Consider the following 15,000-nt stretch of genomic DNA (forward strand, 5'->3'; position numbering starts at 1 on the left):
GTCGAACCGGCAACTTTTGGGATACAAGTCTGAGTGACACCCAAACTGCTTACCCAGACTGCCCAATGATTGACTTGAAATGTAATGATTAAAACTTGTTACTCTTGTTGCCTAACAGAATTATTCAGCATGACTGAGTCTACAGTAAACCCAAGAAAGTTTATCTCAATATCTTATTTTTTAACAATCCATCCAACAAGTAGGGGCAGTAGTCTGACGAAGATCTGAAAAACACAGTAAAAAAAATGCTGCAACACTAGAAATCTTCTGGAGTGGATTTAGTCCAAGGGTACGCTCTAAGTGTTGAATTAGCACTGTATTTTTTACTGTGTAGTTCCCACAGAAGACAAGAAAGCCAAGAGTCCATCTTCAGACTCCAATGGCACCACATTTCAGTCAGGCACATGTCACAATGCTCTCTGACAAGAGAATGAGATTAAAGGCACCCTATCAGACTAAAATGGCACATACACACATCAGAATGAAGATGACTCCCTGATTTGAGTCACGATTTTGTGAAATTAGCCTACATAACAGCACATGCCAGAATGCTCTCAGGAAGATCACCATGTTAGTATAAAATGGCACATGTCACAATGCTCTCAGGAAGATCACCAAATTAGTAGCCTATAAAATGGCACATGTCACAATGCTCTCACAATGGCGGATATTAATGTGGTGCATCGTTACTCAAAATTCAGTTTAAGTCTAGTAAGTGAGTTAACTGAACTCAAACTTAAGACCTGATTTGATTGGGCACAGACTTACCATATAGTCAGACATACATGTCAGAATGCTCATGTCAAAAGTAGATTATTCTATGACAATGAGCTAAATCATCATTCTCACCATAATGATTTTGCTATAACGGTGCAATGCATTTCCCCTTGTTAAGCAAAATGTGAATGCTCTTGCACACGGTCCTAATTTAACAAAATAATTATAAACTGAAACTCAAATGATTCTCAGATCAGGTCCAGAATCACCCTTTAGTCATTATGTCACATGGCACATGTCAGGATGCTCTCAGCACTTATCAGGCCAACGTGGCACATGTCAGAATGAAGATGATTCCATGAAGATGAGCTCAATCATCATGCTTATCATGACTACAATTTCCAGTGAAATAAACTACTAGTGGCCCTGCCATCTTGGAAGTAATCAAGAAGGAAATTTTCTCACCTCATCTTATCTCATGCTCATCGCAGGGCTGAAAATGACAGAGAGAAAGAGTGGTGGTACATTATACACACAGTATGTTATGAACTTTCAAGTCCAGTTGAGCTCTTAACCCTCAGAGGGGACTTACATGTTCTTACCAATCAACACATGTCTATTCTATGAAACTCTACCTTGAAAAACGTTTCTTTTACATTGAATGTGGTGGCCATGTTGAAAACTGGCAGTCATCTTGGATTTGAAGCTGGACAACATACTTTCCTTCAATAGTACACTCTCAACATCATCTGTATCAGATATGGTGCTTGCATCACCATCTGAAATATTCTGTGAACATTTGGACTCTAATACCACTAATAATGGTTAAAACACAATCCCTGCAGGGCTCTAAATTGCATTTTTTCATCACCAGCCAAAATGGCTAATAGATGTTATATCTTACCAGCCAAACACACACTAACTAATGGGTCAAAGTGGTAAGTAAGTTTTGTTTTCTACCAGCCAAACTGAATTTTCACCAGCATTTGACCGGTTGGCAGGTGTTAATTTAGAGCACAAGGGCACCAACAAGTGTGCCATTGCTTGAATTTGCTGGTTCTGATTCAATACTTTTATATAAGAAAGAGTGCTGTTTAGTATACCAAAGGTTAGTGCACAATCAAGGCAAATTCATGAGACTTGTGGTGTGCAAATGGCTTGTGGTGGTATAGTCATATATTGTGGGCGTAACTCAATTCTCCCATCCTTTCCTGATGCTTGTGATCTTTTGGCTTGGTGTCGACTCACTTTTGTGGAGAAAATAATGAAGTTTTCCCACTGTCATACAATAAAGTTTCCCCACTGAAGACTTTGCTTCCACCTTTAACATCCTGCTTGCAAATGTCATAATGACCTTTTTAATTGTGCTTTTGTGAGATACGTATTGAATAAAATCTCAATGTTGACGTCGAAGCAACAAGGAACTGGAGAATACAGCAGGAACTGTATCTGTGAGTCAGGGCTTTATGTTTTAAGGCCCTGAGCTGTGTGTCAGCCATGCAGCCATGAATACCAGGCTTGGCTTTATTCTGCCCCCACCTTCTGAAGGTATCGGAAGCTGTCCGTCCGTATTTGTGTCTCACATTTTTATATTTGTATTTCTGATGGCTATTTATAAACCATTCATCTTCATGTGTCTGTCTCCTCCTTTTCATTCGCATTTTATTGGAACATTCCGGGCTCCATACAGCAGGAGCCATTTCTTTTCTCCCCTTTCATGTCCACGTCATGCAACGTCCATGAGGCTTTCATGCTGCTAATGTGTAGGGGATTAATGGAGGTTGCCCACACCTTGCAAAGAAGAAAACTTGGCACAAAGTCAGTAGCTTCTACTGAACACGACACGTGGCTATCACAGGTTTTGATTTGTGAAATAACTTTTGAAAGGGTGGACGGGCTTTGACCATATCTTGGGTGCTAATGGTCTATAAAAGACCTTGAATTTATTTCACTATTTGACTTTAAGATGGCAATCTGACTGACCTGTTTTGTGTGGAGGCACCAGAATCGATGCTTTTCTATTGACCTTTACTCCTTGTATAAGTGACCAAGGTCATCCTACTACTCCAAGGTCATCTTCAGTCTGCTACTCAGGACTCGCCACCTAGTCATGACTTTCCAGTCAACTCTCCAGATCGGCATGGGAGACACAGGTACGATACCACTGCGCTAAAGGTCTAGGCCAAATAGCTCAGCACTATCTGTATGAGGCCTGCCAAACTTTGCTAGTTGGCATCCGTTACACATACAGTTAGCGAAGACCTAAAGCAGAGTTAGTCGGATTATGGTGTGTGTGTGTGTGTGTGTGTGTGTGTGTGTGTGTGTGTGTGTGTGTGTGTGTGTGTGTGTGTGTGTGTGTGTGTGTGTGTGACTAATTCCAATAGACTTCACTGTGGCTTCTAGCAGTCTTTATGTTTATGTCTGTGTGTGTGTGTGTGTGTGTGTGTGTGTGTGTGTGTGTGTGTGTGTGTGTGTGTGTGTGTGTGTGTGTGTGTGACCAATTCCAATAGACTTCACTGTGACTTCTAGCAGTCTTTATGTTTGTGTGTGTGTGTGTGTGTGTGTGTGTGTGTGTGTGTGTGTGTGTGTGTGTGTGTGTGTGTGTGTGTGTGTGTGTGTGTGTGTGTGTGTGACTGTCTGTCTGCTTTGGTGTGTCTGTGTGTCTGTCCGTCTCTGTGTATGTGTGTCTGCCTTGGCGTGTGTGTGTGTGTGTGTGTGTGTGTGTGTGTGTGTGTGTGTGTGTGTGTGTGTGTGTGTGTGCGTGTGTGTGTGTGTGTGTGTGTGTTGATGTGAGTCATGCCTTCTCCCTCTGGTTGGCCTATGTGTCTTAATCAGCCCGTCTATCCAGCTGAATACGACTCCAGATTGGAGCGATGACACACACAATGCCTCGAAAGATTGAGGCGTACAAACACACACACACACACACACAGACACACACACACAGACACACACACACACACACACACACACACACACACACACACACACACACACACACACACACAAACACACACACACACACACTCACAATGGCTCTGATGTCCGCAATCAGAGCCTGTAGGTGTAGAGAGGACTTGAGTCTGTGGGAGGCATTCGGCCTTCACTCCACACGTCCACATCCACACACACACACACACACACACACACACACACACACACACACACACACACACACACACACACACACACACACACACACACACACACACACAGACACACAGACACACACACACATACACACACACACACACACACAATATAACATAATGACCTCTCGTATAGAGATCACTGCATGCTGGTCATTGCTGTTTCTATTTCATTGAAACGTGTGTGTGTGTGTGTGTGTGTGTGTGTGTGTGTGTGTGTGTGTGTGTGTGTGCGCGCGCGTGTGTGTGTGTGTGTGTGTGTGTGTGTGTGTGTGTGTGTGTGTGTGTGTGTGTGTGTGTGTGTGTGTGTGTGTGTGTGTGTGTGTGCATGTGTGCGTATGCCATCCTATATGTGTGTGGGTGCATGTGTGCTGATCTGCTGACATTTTTCCTCCTTAATGAGAGAAAACTGGCTCTGAGGTGTTTACATACAATTATGTATCTTTGTGTGTGTGTGTGTGTGTGTGTGTGTGTGTGTGTGTGTGTGTGTGTGTGTGTGTGTGTGTGTGTGTGTGTGTGTGTGTGTGAGAGAGAGAGAGAGAGAGAGAGAGAGAGAGAGAGAGAGAGAGAGAGAGAGAGAGAGAGAGATGTACTACTGTATTGAAACTTTTATCTGTCTCACACTTCTTAAAAGCAGTTATCATTGTCAACCCCCTTACGAAAATCGACCATGGCAAATCATGATTTTCACGTTTTTTTAAGCATGGTTTGGCTTTTTTTATGGTTCAATCATTGTTTGCCTATGGTTTAACTATACCCCATACGGAAATTAACCGTGGTTTTCCTCTGAAAACTAACCGTGGTTTTACCACAGTTTATAGTTATTCATTAAATTGCACTTAGATGACGCTTTTTTATCCAACGTGCATATTGATTACAGTCCTTGGAGCAATGTGGGGTTAGGTGCCTTGCTCAAGGGCACTCCAGCCTAGGCTGGTTCACAGGAGAGGTAAGAGTGGGATTCAAACCTGCAACTCTGTGATCTTCAGTCAAGCTCTCTAACCATTATGCCACGGCTGTCCACAAGTAGATATTCATGATTTTCATATGTTTTTTTTTGTAACCATGACTCCCACAATCAACCATGGTTATTCGTGGTTTTCACATATTTTTGAGTATGGTTTGTTAGGATGGTTATACCAGAGATACTCTAGACAGAGATAAGTCATTCTAGTTAATTTCTGGTATCCACTTTCTGTCGGGTGAACGCCCCTTTAGGAGACCTTCGGTTAGGAGACCTTCGGAGTCCTGAGGTTGAGAATAAATGGAGTCCCCTTAGCGCTGTAGATGGCGGTAGCACACTTCTCATGCAAACACCTCAAAAATAAAGAAGGAGGGGACAACGCCCCCTTAAGAGACCCAACTTGAGCACACACTTTTGTATTGGGTGGGCGGGTTTCGAAGCCTCTTTATTACTCCACCCTCTTTGGTTATACCATGGTTAGTTTTCATAGTAAAACGATGGTAAAACACAAAAAAATCATGGATAAGCCATAGTATACAATGGTTGGTTCCGAATACTTATGAGTAACCATGACATACTATGGTAGCACACATGCACAACGCACATGCACGCACCCACGCACACAGACACACACAATTAACAAATGCCGCGCTGATGATAGTTGATCTGCGATTCAAGAGGAAGACTCACATCCAACGACACTAGATTAATATTGTATTGGTTAGTGTGTGAATGTGTCATGCGAGAAAGTGCAGTGTGAAAGCACGTAGAGTGTGTGTCAGGAACATTTTCAATCGTGTCCCCTGACGACAGCCGAGAAGATTCAGAAGAGAAATAAAAGACTTGCAGCCCACACCAGAGATTACAGGGCACGGGAGGGCAGGGGACAGGACAGGAGTGTGTGGGAGTACGAGTTTGTGAAAAGAGTTTGCGTGATTGTGTGTGTGTGGGAGAGGACAGGATATACGAGTGTGTGCGTGTATGTGTAAGAGATGAGTGTGTGGGAGGAGAACGTGTACAGTATGCGACTATGAACATGCATCTGACACCAGAGGTAGGCTACTAGTGTCTGTGAGACACCAGAGGTATGTAAAAGGGGGCGGTGTGTATGAGTGTGAGGAGCGTAGAAGTGTGAGAGGAGCATCTGTGTGTGTGTGTGTGTGTGTGTGTGTGTGTGTGTGTGTGTGTGTGTGTGTGTGTGTGTGTGTGTGTGTGTGTGTGTGTGTGTGTGTGTGTGTGTGTGTGAGAGGGGGGGGGTGTGACAATGGAGGAAACTATTTGTATCAAACAGTAGAGACAATTAATGTGTCTGAGAGGAGGAAGACTCATATCACCAAACCACCAGACATCAGACGTCAGAAGCCTAATTTTGAGGATCATTTGCATTCAAAATTACAATGATATGGTCCGGAGAGGAATTACGGACATCCGACTGACCTGCTTGTCTGAGTGTGTGCAAGCCGCGTGTGTGAGTGTGAGAGGAGGGAATGAGAGAGTAGAATACACTATGACTGTAGGAGATGTGAGTGTCAATGAGAAAGGAGTGTGTGATAGTGTGACAGGATGGATGTTTGCACTAGACAGCAGCGATAATTAAGGTGAGAGGGGGAGAGGAGTGGAGAGGACGATTATCACCAAACCATGAGATGAGAGGTGCGTAGTTGTGGAGATCATTTGCATTCAATATTAGAGTGATCAGTCAGGAGAGCAATTACAGACATCATAAAGACTGGCCTTTAGCCACCAAACACCATCACCACATCACCACCACATGATTAGGAGCTCAAGGACACTTTCAACTTCCTCTGCCTCACAGTACAATACAACTCTCTCTCTCTGTGTGTGTGTGTGTGTGTGTGTGTGTGTGTGTGTGTGTGTGTGTGTGTGTGTGTGTGTGTGTGTGTGTGTGTGTGTGAGAGAGAGAGAGAGAGAGAGAGAGAGAGAGAGAGAGAGAGAGAGAGAGAGAGAGAGAGAGAGAGAGAGAGAGAGAGAGAGAGAGAGAGAGAGAGAGAGAGGTGCAATTTTACAGTAGACTCGCTGAACCTCATTCAGGCTCAGTTGCTGAATGGTGCAATACTGCCCCTATGTGGTCTGTAAGAGGCACAACTGCAAAACCACTTCGCTGATTGGTGCTGATAAGTGCTGATTAGTGGTTTGCTGAAGTCTCTAACGGAGACTCACAAGGACATTAAATCATATTCAAATAATATGTGCATGCTATTATATCCATGATCAAATTGAATTATTACTGAGGCAAAATGTTTTATATCAGTATCCATTGCTACATTTTCTGTTTAGGCTGTTAAATTGCACAGTAGCCTATAGGCTTAAGTTGATATATATAGGCCTATATTTTAAAAGTATAAGGCTATTAATTCAACGTTTGGAGATCAGGCCTAATTTGAGACGAAATACACTTGGGATGGACGTTATGCAGACTGCCAGATGGTTTAACTCTTCCAGCCACGGCCGCTGACAGCTTTTGCTAGGCCCAGGACAACGTCATCTGAAAGGGCCCCAACCCAATACATACAATGCAATGGGGACCAAATTATGGGCCCCCTATCTCCCTGGGCCCGGGACAACATACCCGTTTGTCCCCCCTGCGGGCGGGCTTGGTTCCAGCCATGGAAAAACAAGAAGTAGGCCTAGGCCTAGCCTAAATATCTAGCCGATTACAAAGGGGCTGGGTGTCTGACTGAGACTTTTCAATATACCTACTTGATTTTTTTTTGCTTACCATTTGCAATCAATGCTCTTTATAGCCAATGCTGACATATACCTTGAGTTGATTGACTAGCAATGCCATTCCAATATGAAGCAAAAATGTGCAATATTTTGCAATTACGACTGGCAGGTCCGGTGTGGCAGCTTTTGTGATATGCACCGGAATTCTCATCCGCACGTAGGCTACATCTGCTTGTACGAGGCTATGGCAAGCGATGTGGGACAAATGTATGGCAGGAACCGAATGTCAACATAAACAGAGATTAGGCCTACACAATCTTCGATATGGTCAGCAATTGTTTTGGGACTGTCATTTATGTTATGCCTACACTTTGGAATTAGATCAGAGTCTTGTTGTTACACAGGTATATTTGATTTACCCCAACTGTACCCTGTACTTAACTTTACTCGGTCTACAAGCAGATACAGGGCGGATGAGAATTCCGGTGCATATCACAAAAGCTGCCACACCGGCCACTTGAGATACAGTTGCCTGTATGGGGATGCAGGAGAGCACTAGCCTACAAGTTAGAAAAAAACGTGCATTAACCGCCTAAAAGATTTGTCCAGGAATAATTATAACCAACCTTTCCCTTACATTAGGGTTTGGTACATACAGTCAATGCAGCAAACAAGGACCACGCCCCCTCTCCCGCTGTCATGTTTTCCTTTTTTTTTGTTTTCCTTTTTTCCCTGATGTTCGGTTTTTGATTGCAGAAACCATTTCCGGACCCGGTAATGGGATTGTCAAAATAAAAGCTATTCCATTGATTACTGCATCTCAGCAGCGTGTGTGGCATCCCATCTCCTCTTAGGCTACTTATCTGGTGAAGTAGGCCTGCATTATTGCTATTGTGCATAATGCAGATATATCTTAGTGCCATTTACAATTACCCTTCACAATTTCCATGTGTGGGCTACAAAGAAAAGACACGCTATATTTTTATATGGCTATATAGGCTATTTATAATTGTTGCAATATTGATTTGCCTGCCTGTTTCCATTTCGGTTTAATAGTATTGTGAATGTTATGTTACCATGTGTCTCTGTGTGGCATCTAGGCAATCATCTTCAGTAGTGTACTATTATTTTGACAAGAATGTCATGCTACTTCCAAGGAGCATCGACTCTGCTATCCAAGCGGCTCAGTAACAGCACTACTACCGCAGGCGTTTGTTTCTCTCAGTTTTTAAGTCTCCTCAGTAACTTGTTGTTATAAAATAGCACTTAACCACATCTATAATTCGTGGAGGTGATGGCCACTCCGGAGAACTTCCCCGGCGAGCCGGGAGACAGGCCAGAGCCCTCCTACCCCCGCGATGGCAGCAGCCCGAGCACAGTGGACACCGACACCGCTGTCATCTTGCTGGGAGCCGGAGTCACAGCCATCACACACCCGCTGCTCTACGTCAAACTGCTCATTCAGGTAACAGCGGACTATAATGCTTCTGTAATTTCACCAGCGATATTTGGGCTCACACTCACAGTCTTATGAAGCTCATTGTCACACACTCACTCACGGAGACACAGTTGACAAGGTTGCTTACGTCCTGCAGCCAGCTACATTGTTTGTCTACTGTCTCGTGTCAATGCTGGCATTCATAGTGATTCCAACCAGTACAGGGCCAAGAGTTAATTCTCGTCTGGAGCTGCCATCTAGAACTGCATAATACAATATAAAACCTCTTCTAAACCTAGTCGTGTGGATCAGTGTCGGCTGTCGGCTAATATATCTTATGAATCAGCTCTGATGATTATAACAAGATGATTTGGATGTGTGTTATCCAATAAGAGGAACTGAATCAATTTAATTTCCACTTAAGCTAAAGCCAACACGGATATTTCTAAACGGCAGGCCAGCTAGCCCTCTGGTGATGTGTGACGTCAGGTTGTTTTGGAGTTCAGTTCACACACAGCTGATAAGGACTGCTCACACACGTGTGCCTATGACAGATAAAAAAGATACAAGTCTCCCTCTGGCGTCCCCGTGTGCTAGTCCCACACAGCCACTACCAATAACTACTGCATAGATCTGCCTGCTCAGTTTTGGTGGGCTATATAATAACCAAAACTACATCAAGTCAGTCTGACCCTTTGACCTTCCAGTTTGCAAGTTCATGACCACGTACATGCACATAGTCAGATGATCTGATGAAATTAAAATGACCCAATTCCAAAGCTTGGTGTGTTTGTAGTTTGTACTATATGTTTGTAAGTTTGATGTTGACCAAAGCGAAACACAATCTATACCAGGGGTCTAACTTTTTTTCTCTGGGGACCACATTATCGTCCCTCACTGTGATCAGGGGCCGGGATCAATCATGTGGGCTGTATACTAGGCCACTGCTTGTTATAGCCATAATTTCTAGCACGGCAATCGCCATTACACGCTGAGGAAGGGCTCTGCCCGAAACGTTCGTAGACGAATAGACAGAAAAATCTGAAGAGTGCTTCGCTTCCTTCATTCATAATTTCTAGCACAAAATAGTTCATCATTACAAGTGATTTGCAAAAGAAGTGACTGAGTACTTCACATGTTTTTCAATTTGAAATATAACAGGTATTACTTTTAATTTCATAATCGTGCAGCCCTAATATATTATTGTCATCAGCAAATGTTTAGTAAGTGTTATACAAGTAATTTAATAATGATGTATCAATGTTTATAATAGTATTATAGATGCGCAACAAACCATTAGCTAACCCTTAGTTAGGTTATTGTGAAGTGTTACCAGTTATTTCATTGTTGTTTGCAACTCTCTGTGTCAGGTTGGCCATGAGCCCCTCCCCCCTACAGTGGGCACCACCATGTTTGGGAGGAAAGTACTATACCTGCCTGGATTCTTCTCTTATGGTGAGAAATACACACACACACACACACACACACACACACACACACACACACACACACACACACACACACACACACACACACACACACACACACACACACACACACAGTTTAGACAATTAGTGAATGTAAATGAATATTAACCTTCACTTGATGAATGTGTGTGTGTGTGTGTGTGTGTGTGTGTGTGTGTGTAGCCCAGCATATAGTGTCTGTGGACGGCAAGAGGGGACTGTTCAGGGGTCTTTCTCCTCGCATCATGTCCAGTGCCATCTCTACTGTGGTGAGAAGTAGAGTCAAACAGGTAAACACACGCAGACGCACATGCACATGCATTCACATAAACACACAGAGACAATATGAAGAGCTCTTTTCCAAAATGAGATATATCCATTTCATAGAATGTTGGGAAATGTACATTTTTGTATTGGGCTTTGCATTGAATAATACATTTTATAGAGGTTTAAAAAGCAAATTATGTTCTGAAAACATTTCAATGGCAAGAATTCACACATAGATTATATGACTTCTTAAAGGGTTTATGAAACGAAAACAAACGGTCATTCCCATTAAAGCGTTGTTTTTTCTGATAGCATCGATGAGACTTTGAACCCAATCATCCTGGAGGAACTTGTGAAAATGGCAACTCAAAGTGTGAATTCTGTGAAATTTGGTGTGACTAATGAGCTGGGCTGTGACATCAAAGAGGAGAGTCCCTGGTTTGCTAGTATGGCGATCTGAGAAAACAACACACATTTGATGGACCCACGTCTTATAAAGGAACCAAAATTTTGATACAAACATCAGCGTGTCGAAAAACCACACATCCAACCTCATGAGAAAAAAAACAGCAGCACAAATCTATTTCAGAGGCACTGATACATCTGCAGAAAGTGACATGTCTGACAGGCGAAGTGACGATTGTTGACATAGCCTGACAGTTCGTTTTGTTTATGGTTACGGTTGCTAAGGGCGCTTTGCTATGACCCAAAGATGACATGGCGTGTGTATTTGTTGACAAATGGGGGGCATTTTGATTCAATTGCGCGATATAGTGTGATTGAAATGCATGTAGGCTACATGCAAAAGTATAATCAACTAGAGAAAAAACGGAGGTATTAGGCTGTTGGGTCATTTCACGTGAAATCAGACGCTTTGGGACCCGACCGATCCGGATTTCAATCATACTTGGTGTGCCTTTTTAGTAGCAAGGTAGCACCCCAGAACTGCATTGGTTTGAATCTGACACTAATATTAAGGTAGAAACAGACTAGGAAAGGTTCACATTTTAGGGTAGGACACTATACATTCAGCCTTGAATATATCAGTCAGTGTTAGTCACAAAAAGATGCCTGTGGTATTGTTTGAAAGCTCTTTTCTGGCTCTACATATTACACAATCAGCTTGGAATACAACAACTCTCAGAATATGAATTATGATAAATTGAAAAATTAAAAATTGAATATCTAAAAAAACTATATTTTAAAATGGCCAGTTCCTTGTCCAAACGTAGCCGACAATGTCATTAGCAACACCTCAAATGCTGGTGTTCGGTTCTTTATTCATTTCAGAGAGAATTTGACTCACAAATATGGCATCATACAGACCACTTACTAATAATATGGTAATACCGTAGTAGCATCACATGACGAAGCAAAAACAAAACAAAAATGGTCAGTTTCCATGGTCCCAGGTTTCAGAAACTAAGGCAGATGTCCATTTATACACACCAAATGATGATATGTGAATGTTTGAACATTCCTTCTCTGTGTACCTGTGTCATCTTCCCTTTACAGTACTTTAACGAGATAATCAATGGCTACACTCTCATTTTGTACTCTACCAGTGCATTTGAAGCAGCAGCTGTGTCTTTTGTAGGTAATGTATAAGTACGTCCCGCTGCAGTTAGGTTCCACCACTACCAGAAGCACATCCTGATGATCCATGACAAGTCTATCTGGTCTGAAGGGAAAAGTGGAGGATGGAGATGGTCCATGAGGATGCAGGAAGTTCAGTTTCACCTCTCCAGTGCTCAGCATACATTCCTCAACACATGCTAGTCACCAGTTGCCATCATATACAGCTACAACATACCCTTTGATGCTTGAAAATGTAACACATTCCTTTACTGAGCTCACTCTTTCAACTCCTTCTCTGAATGCGGAAAATGGCCTAATGTCCATTGACAATGGGCAGAAGCTGTGTAGTTTTTGAGTACCTGGAATAGTTCTTGCAGATTCAAACCTCTTCAACAGGTTCTCAGCTTCATGATGGTGCATCTCTCTCAAGAACATCCATTGCCAGTTTGCCACAACAGAGATGTACCATCATGAAGCTGAGAAACCTGTTGAAAAGGTTGGAATCTGCAAGAACTATTCCAGGTACTCAAAAACTACACAGCTTCTGCCCATTGTCAATGGACACAGTGGAAGTTAGGCCATTTTCAGCATTCAGAGAAGGCAGAGTTGAAAGAGTGAGCTCAGTAAAGGAATGTGTTACATTTTCATGCATCAAAGGGTATGTTGTAGCTGTATATGATGGCAACTGGTGGCTAGCATGTGTTGAGGAATGTATGCCGAGCACCGGAGAGGTGAAACTGAACTTCCTGCATCCTCATGGACCATCTCCATCCTTCACTTTTCCCTTCAGACCAGATAGACTTGTCATGGATCATCAGGATGTGCTTCTGGTAGTGGAACCTGTAACTGCAACGGGACGTACTTATACATTATCTACAAAAGACACAGCTGCTGCTTCAAATGCACTGGTAGAGTACAAAATGAGAGTGTAGCCATTGATTATCTCTTTAAAGTACGGTAAAGGGAAGATGACACAGGTACACAGAGAAGGAATGCTCAAACACACATATCATCATTTGGTGTGTATAAATGGACATCTGCCTTAGTTTCTGAAACCTGGGACCATGGAAACTGACCGTTTTTGTTTTTGTCATAGTCATGTGATGCTACTATGGTATTACCATATTATTAGTAAGTGGTCTGTATGATGCCATATTTGTGAGTCAAATTCTCTCTGAAATGAATAAAGAACCGAACACCAGCATTTGAGGTGTTGCTAATGACATTGCCGGCTACGTTTGGACAAGGAACTGGCCATTTTAAAATATAGATTTTTAGATATTCAATTTTTAATTTTTCAATTTATCATAATTCATATTCTGAGAGTTGTTGTATTCCAAGCTGATTGTGTAATATGTAGAGCCAGAAAAGAGCTTTCAAATAACACCACAGGCATCTTTTTGTTACTAACACTGACTGATATATTCAAGGCTGAATGTATAGTGTCCTACCCTCACATGTGAACCTTTCCTAGTCTGTTTCTCCCTTAATATTAGTGTCAGATTCAAACCAATGCAGTTCTGGGGTGCTACCTTGCTACTAAAAAGGCACACCAAGTATGATTGAAATCCGGGTCGGTCGGGTCCCAAAGTGTCTGATTTCACGTGAAATGACCCTGGTGGAAAAATACCCTAGATAGCCTGAGTCCTCAGCATATTTTTAGCGTTTATCATTATTATTATTTTTTGTGCTCAAAGTCACAGGCGTCGCGTGTCCCTCAGCCTGACTCTGAGGACGAGGTGTGTCCAAACGTCAGCCACACGTGCACCACAATACTAAAAACAAACAATCAACGCTTCAAAGTAGGCCTACACTATGTGCATCTCCGTTTATTCGCTAAGCAGTAGCCCAGTCTGTGAGTTGACTGTCCTCGACCGAGAGCACCATGCTGATGCGCGGATATCCTCCCAAAACCAATATATTGACCAGTTGAATGGCAATCAACAAAAAATGCATATTCCGAGAGCATTCGCATCGGTTTGGCATGTAATGTGCATTACCCTTTCCTGAAAACAACATACAAAGCAGATGGACAAGGTAAAACGAGTAGCCTAAAGCAAAGCAGTGCACTCACCTGTCTTCGTGCCCGAGCAGTTACAGGGGCAGTTTCAGTCTGCACGCCGGCGATGTCAATTGTTGGAACTGCTTGAGGCAATAGCATTCTCTTTAGTCCAGCCATGCCCGCGATCTCCACATTTGTGGTGAAGCTTGCTTCAAAACCACGCATTGGATCCACAGAGCCCTAGCTTGTTTTAGCCTTCTCCTTGTCGGCCACAGTTCCATCATTCTTCACAGAAGGGAACTTGTGCAAAGATATTCCTTCTGTCAAGTAGCCATTTTTGCAGCTGGCACCGTTCGGCCCTCCAGCAACACACTGCTTGACACTGCGCTTTGTTTTGGTACTAGCCGCCATTGATCTGAACAAGGTGGAATGAGGTGAACTCTCCCCTTCTATGTCACGCATATCATTTGCATAAAATTTGCATGTCACGAAAAAAAGTAAACATAACACTTTTTGGGAACGTTTTAACATGACTTTTAGGACAAAATATCACCCAGACAATATCCCATTTTATTCACAAGGCTTAGAACTTTCAGAATCTGTCCTGGAAATGGTCAAATTCCTTTACTTTGTTTTCGTTTCATAAACCCTTTAAAGGGACACTGTGTGGGATTTTTAGTTGTTTATTTCCAGAATCCATGCTACCCATTCACTAATGTTACCTTTTTCAT

At 42.7% G+C, this 15,000-nt stretch overlaps 1 protein-coding gene across 1 annotated transcript in view; it reads left to right on the forward strand.

The window, feature by feature from the left end:
• Positions 1-8,693: 8,693 nt before the first annotated feature.
• LOC134456770 (mitochondrial carrier homolog 1-like) overlaps positions 8,694-15,000 on the forward strand; it is a 17,263-nt gene continuing 10,956 nt past the window's right edge. Inside the window, exons 1-3 of the mRNA XM_063208297.1 lie at positions 8,694-8,983; positions 10,327-10,411; positions 10,606-10,712. Coding sequence (XP_063064367.1) covers positions 8,813-8,983; positions 10,327-10,411; positions 10,606-10,712 — 363 coding nt within the window. The 5' untranslated portion in view covers positions 8,694-8,812. The remainder of the gene's footprint in view (positions 8,984-10,326; positions 10,412-10,605; positions 10,713-15,000) is intronic.

This window comes from Engraulis encrasicolus, chromosome 10, assembly GCF_034702125.1.
Source record: "Engraulis encrasicolus isolate BLACKSEA-1 chromosome 10, IST_EnEncr_1.0, whole genome shotgun sequence".
Classification (NCBI taxonomy): domain Eukaryota; kingdom Metazoa; phylum Chordata; class Actinopteri; order Clupeiformes; family Engraulidae; genus Engraulis; species Engraulis encrasicolus.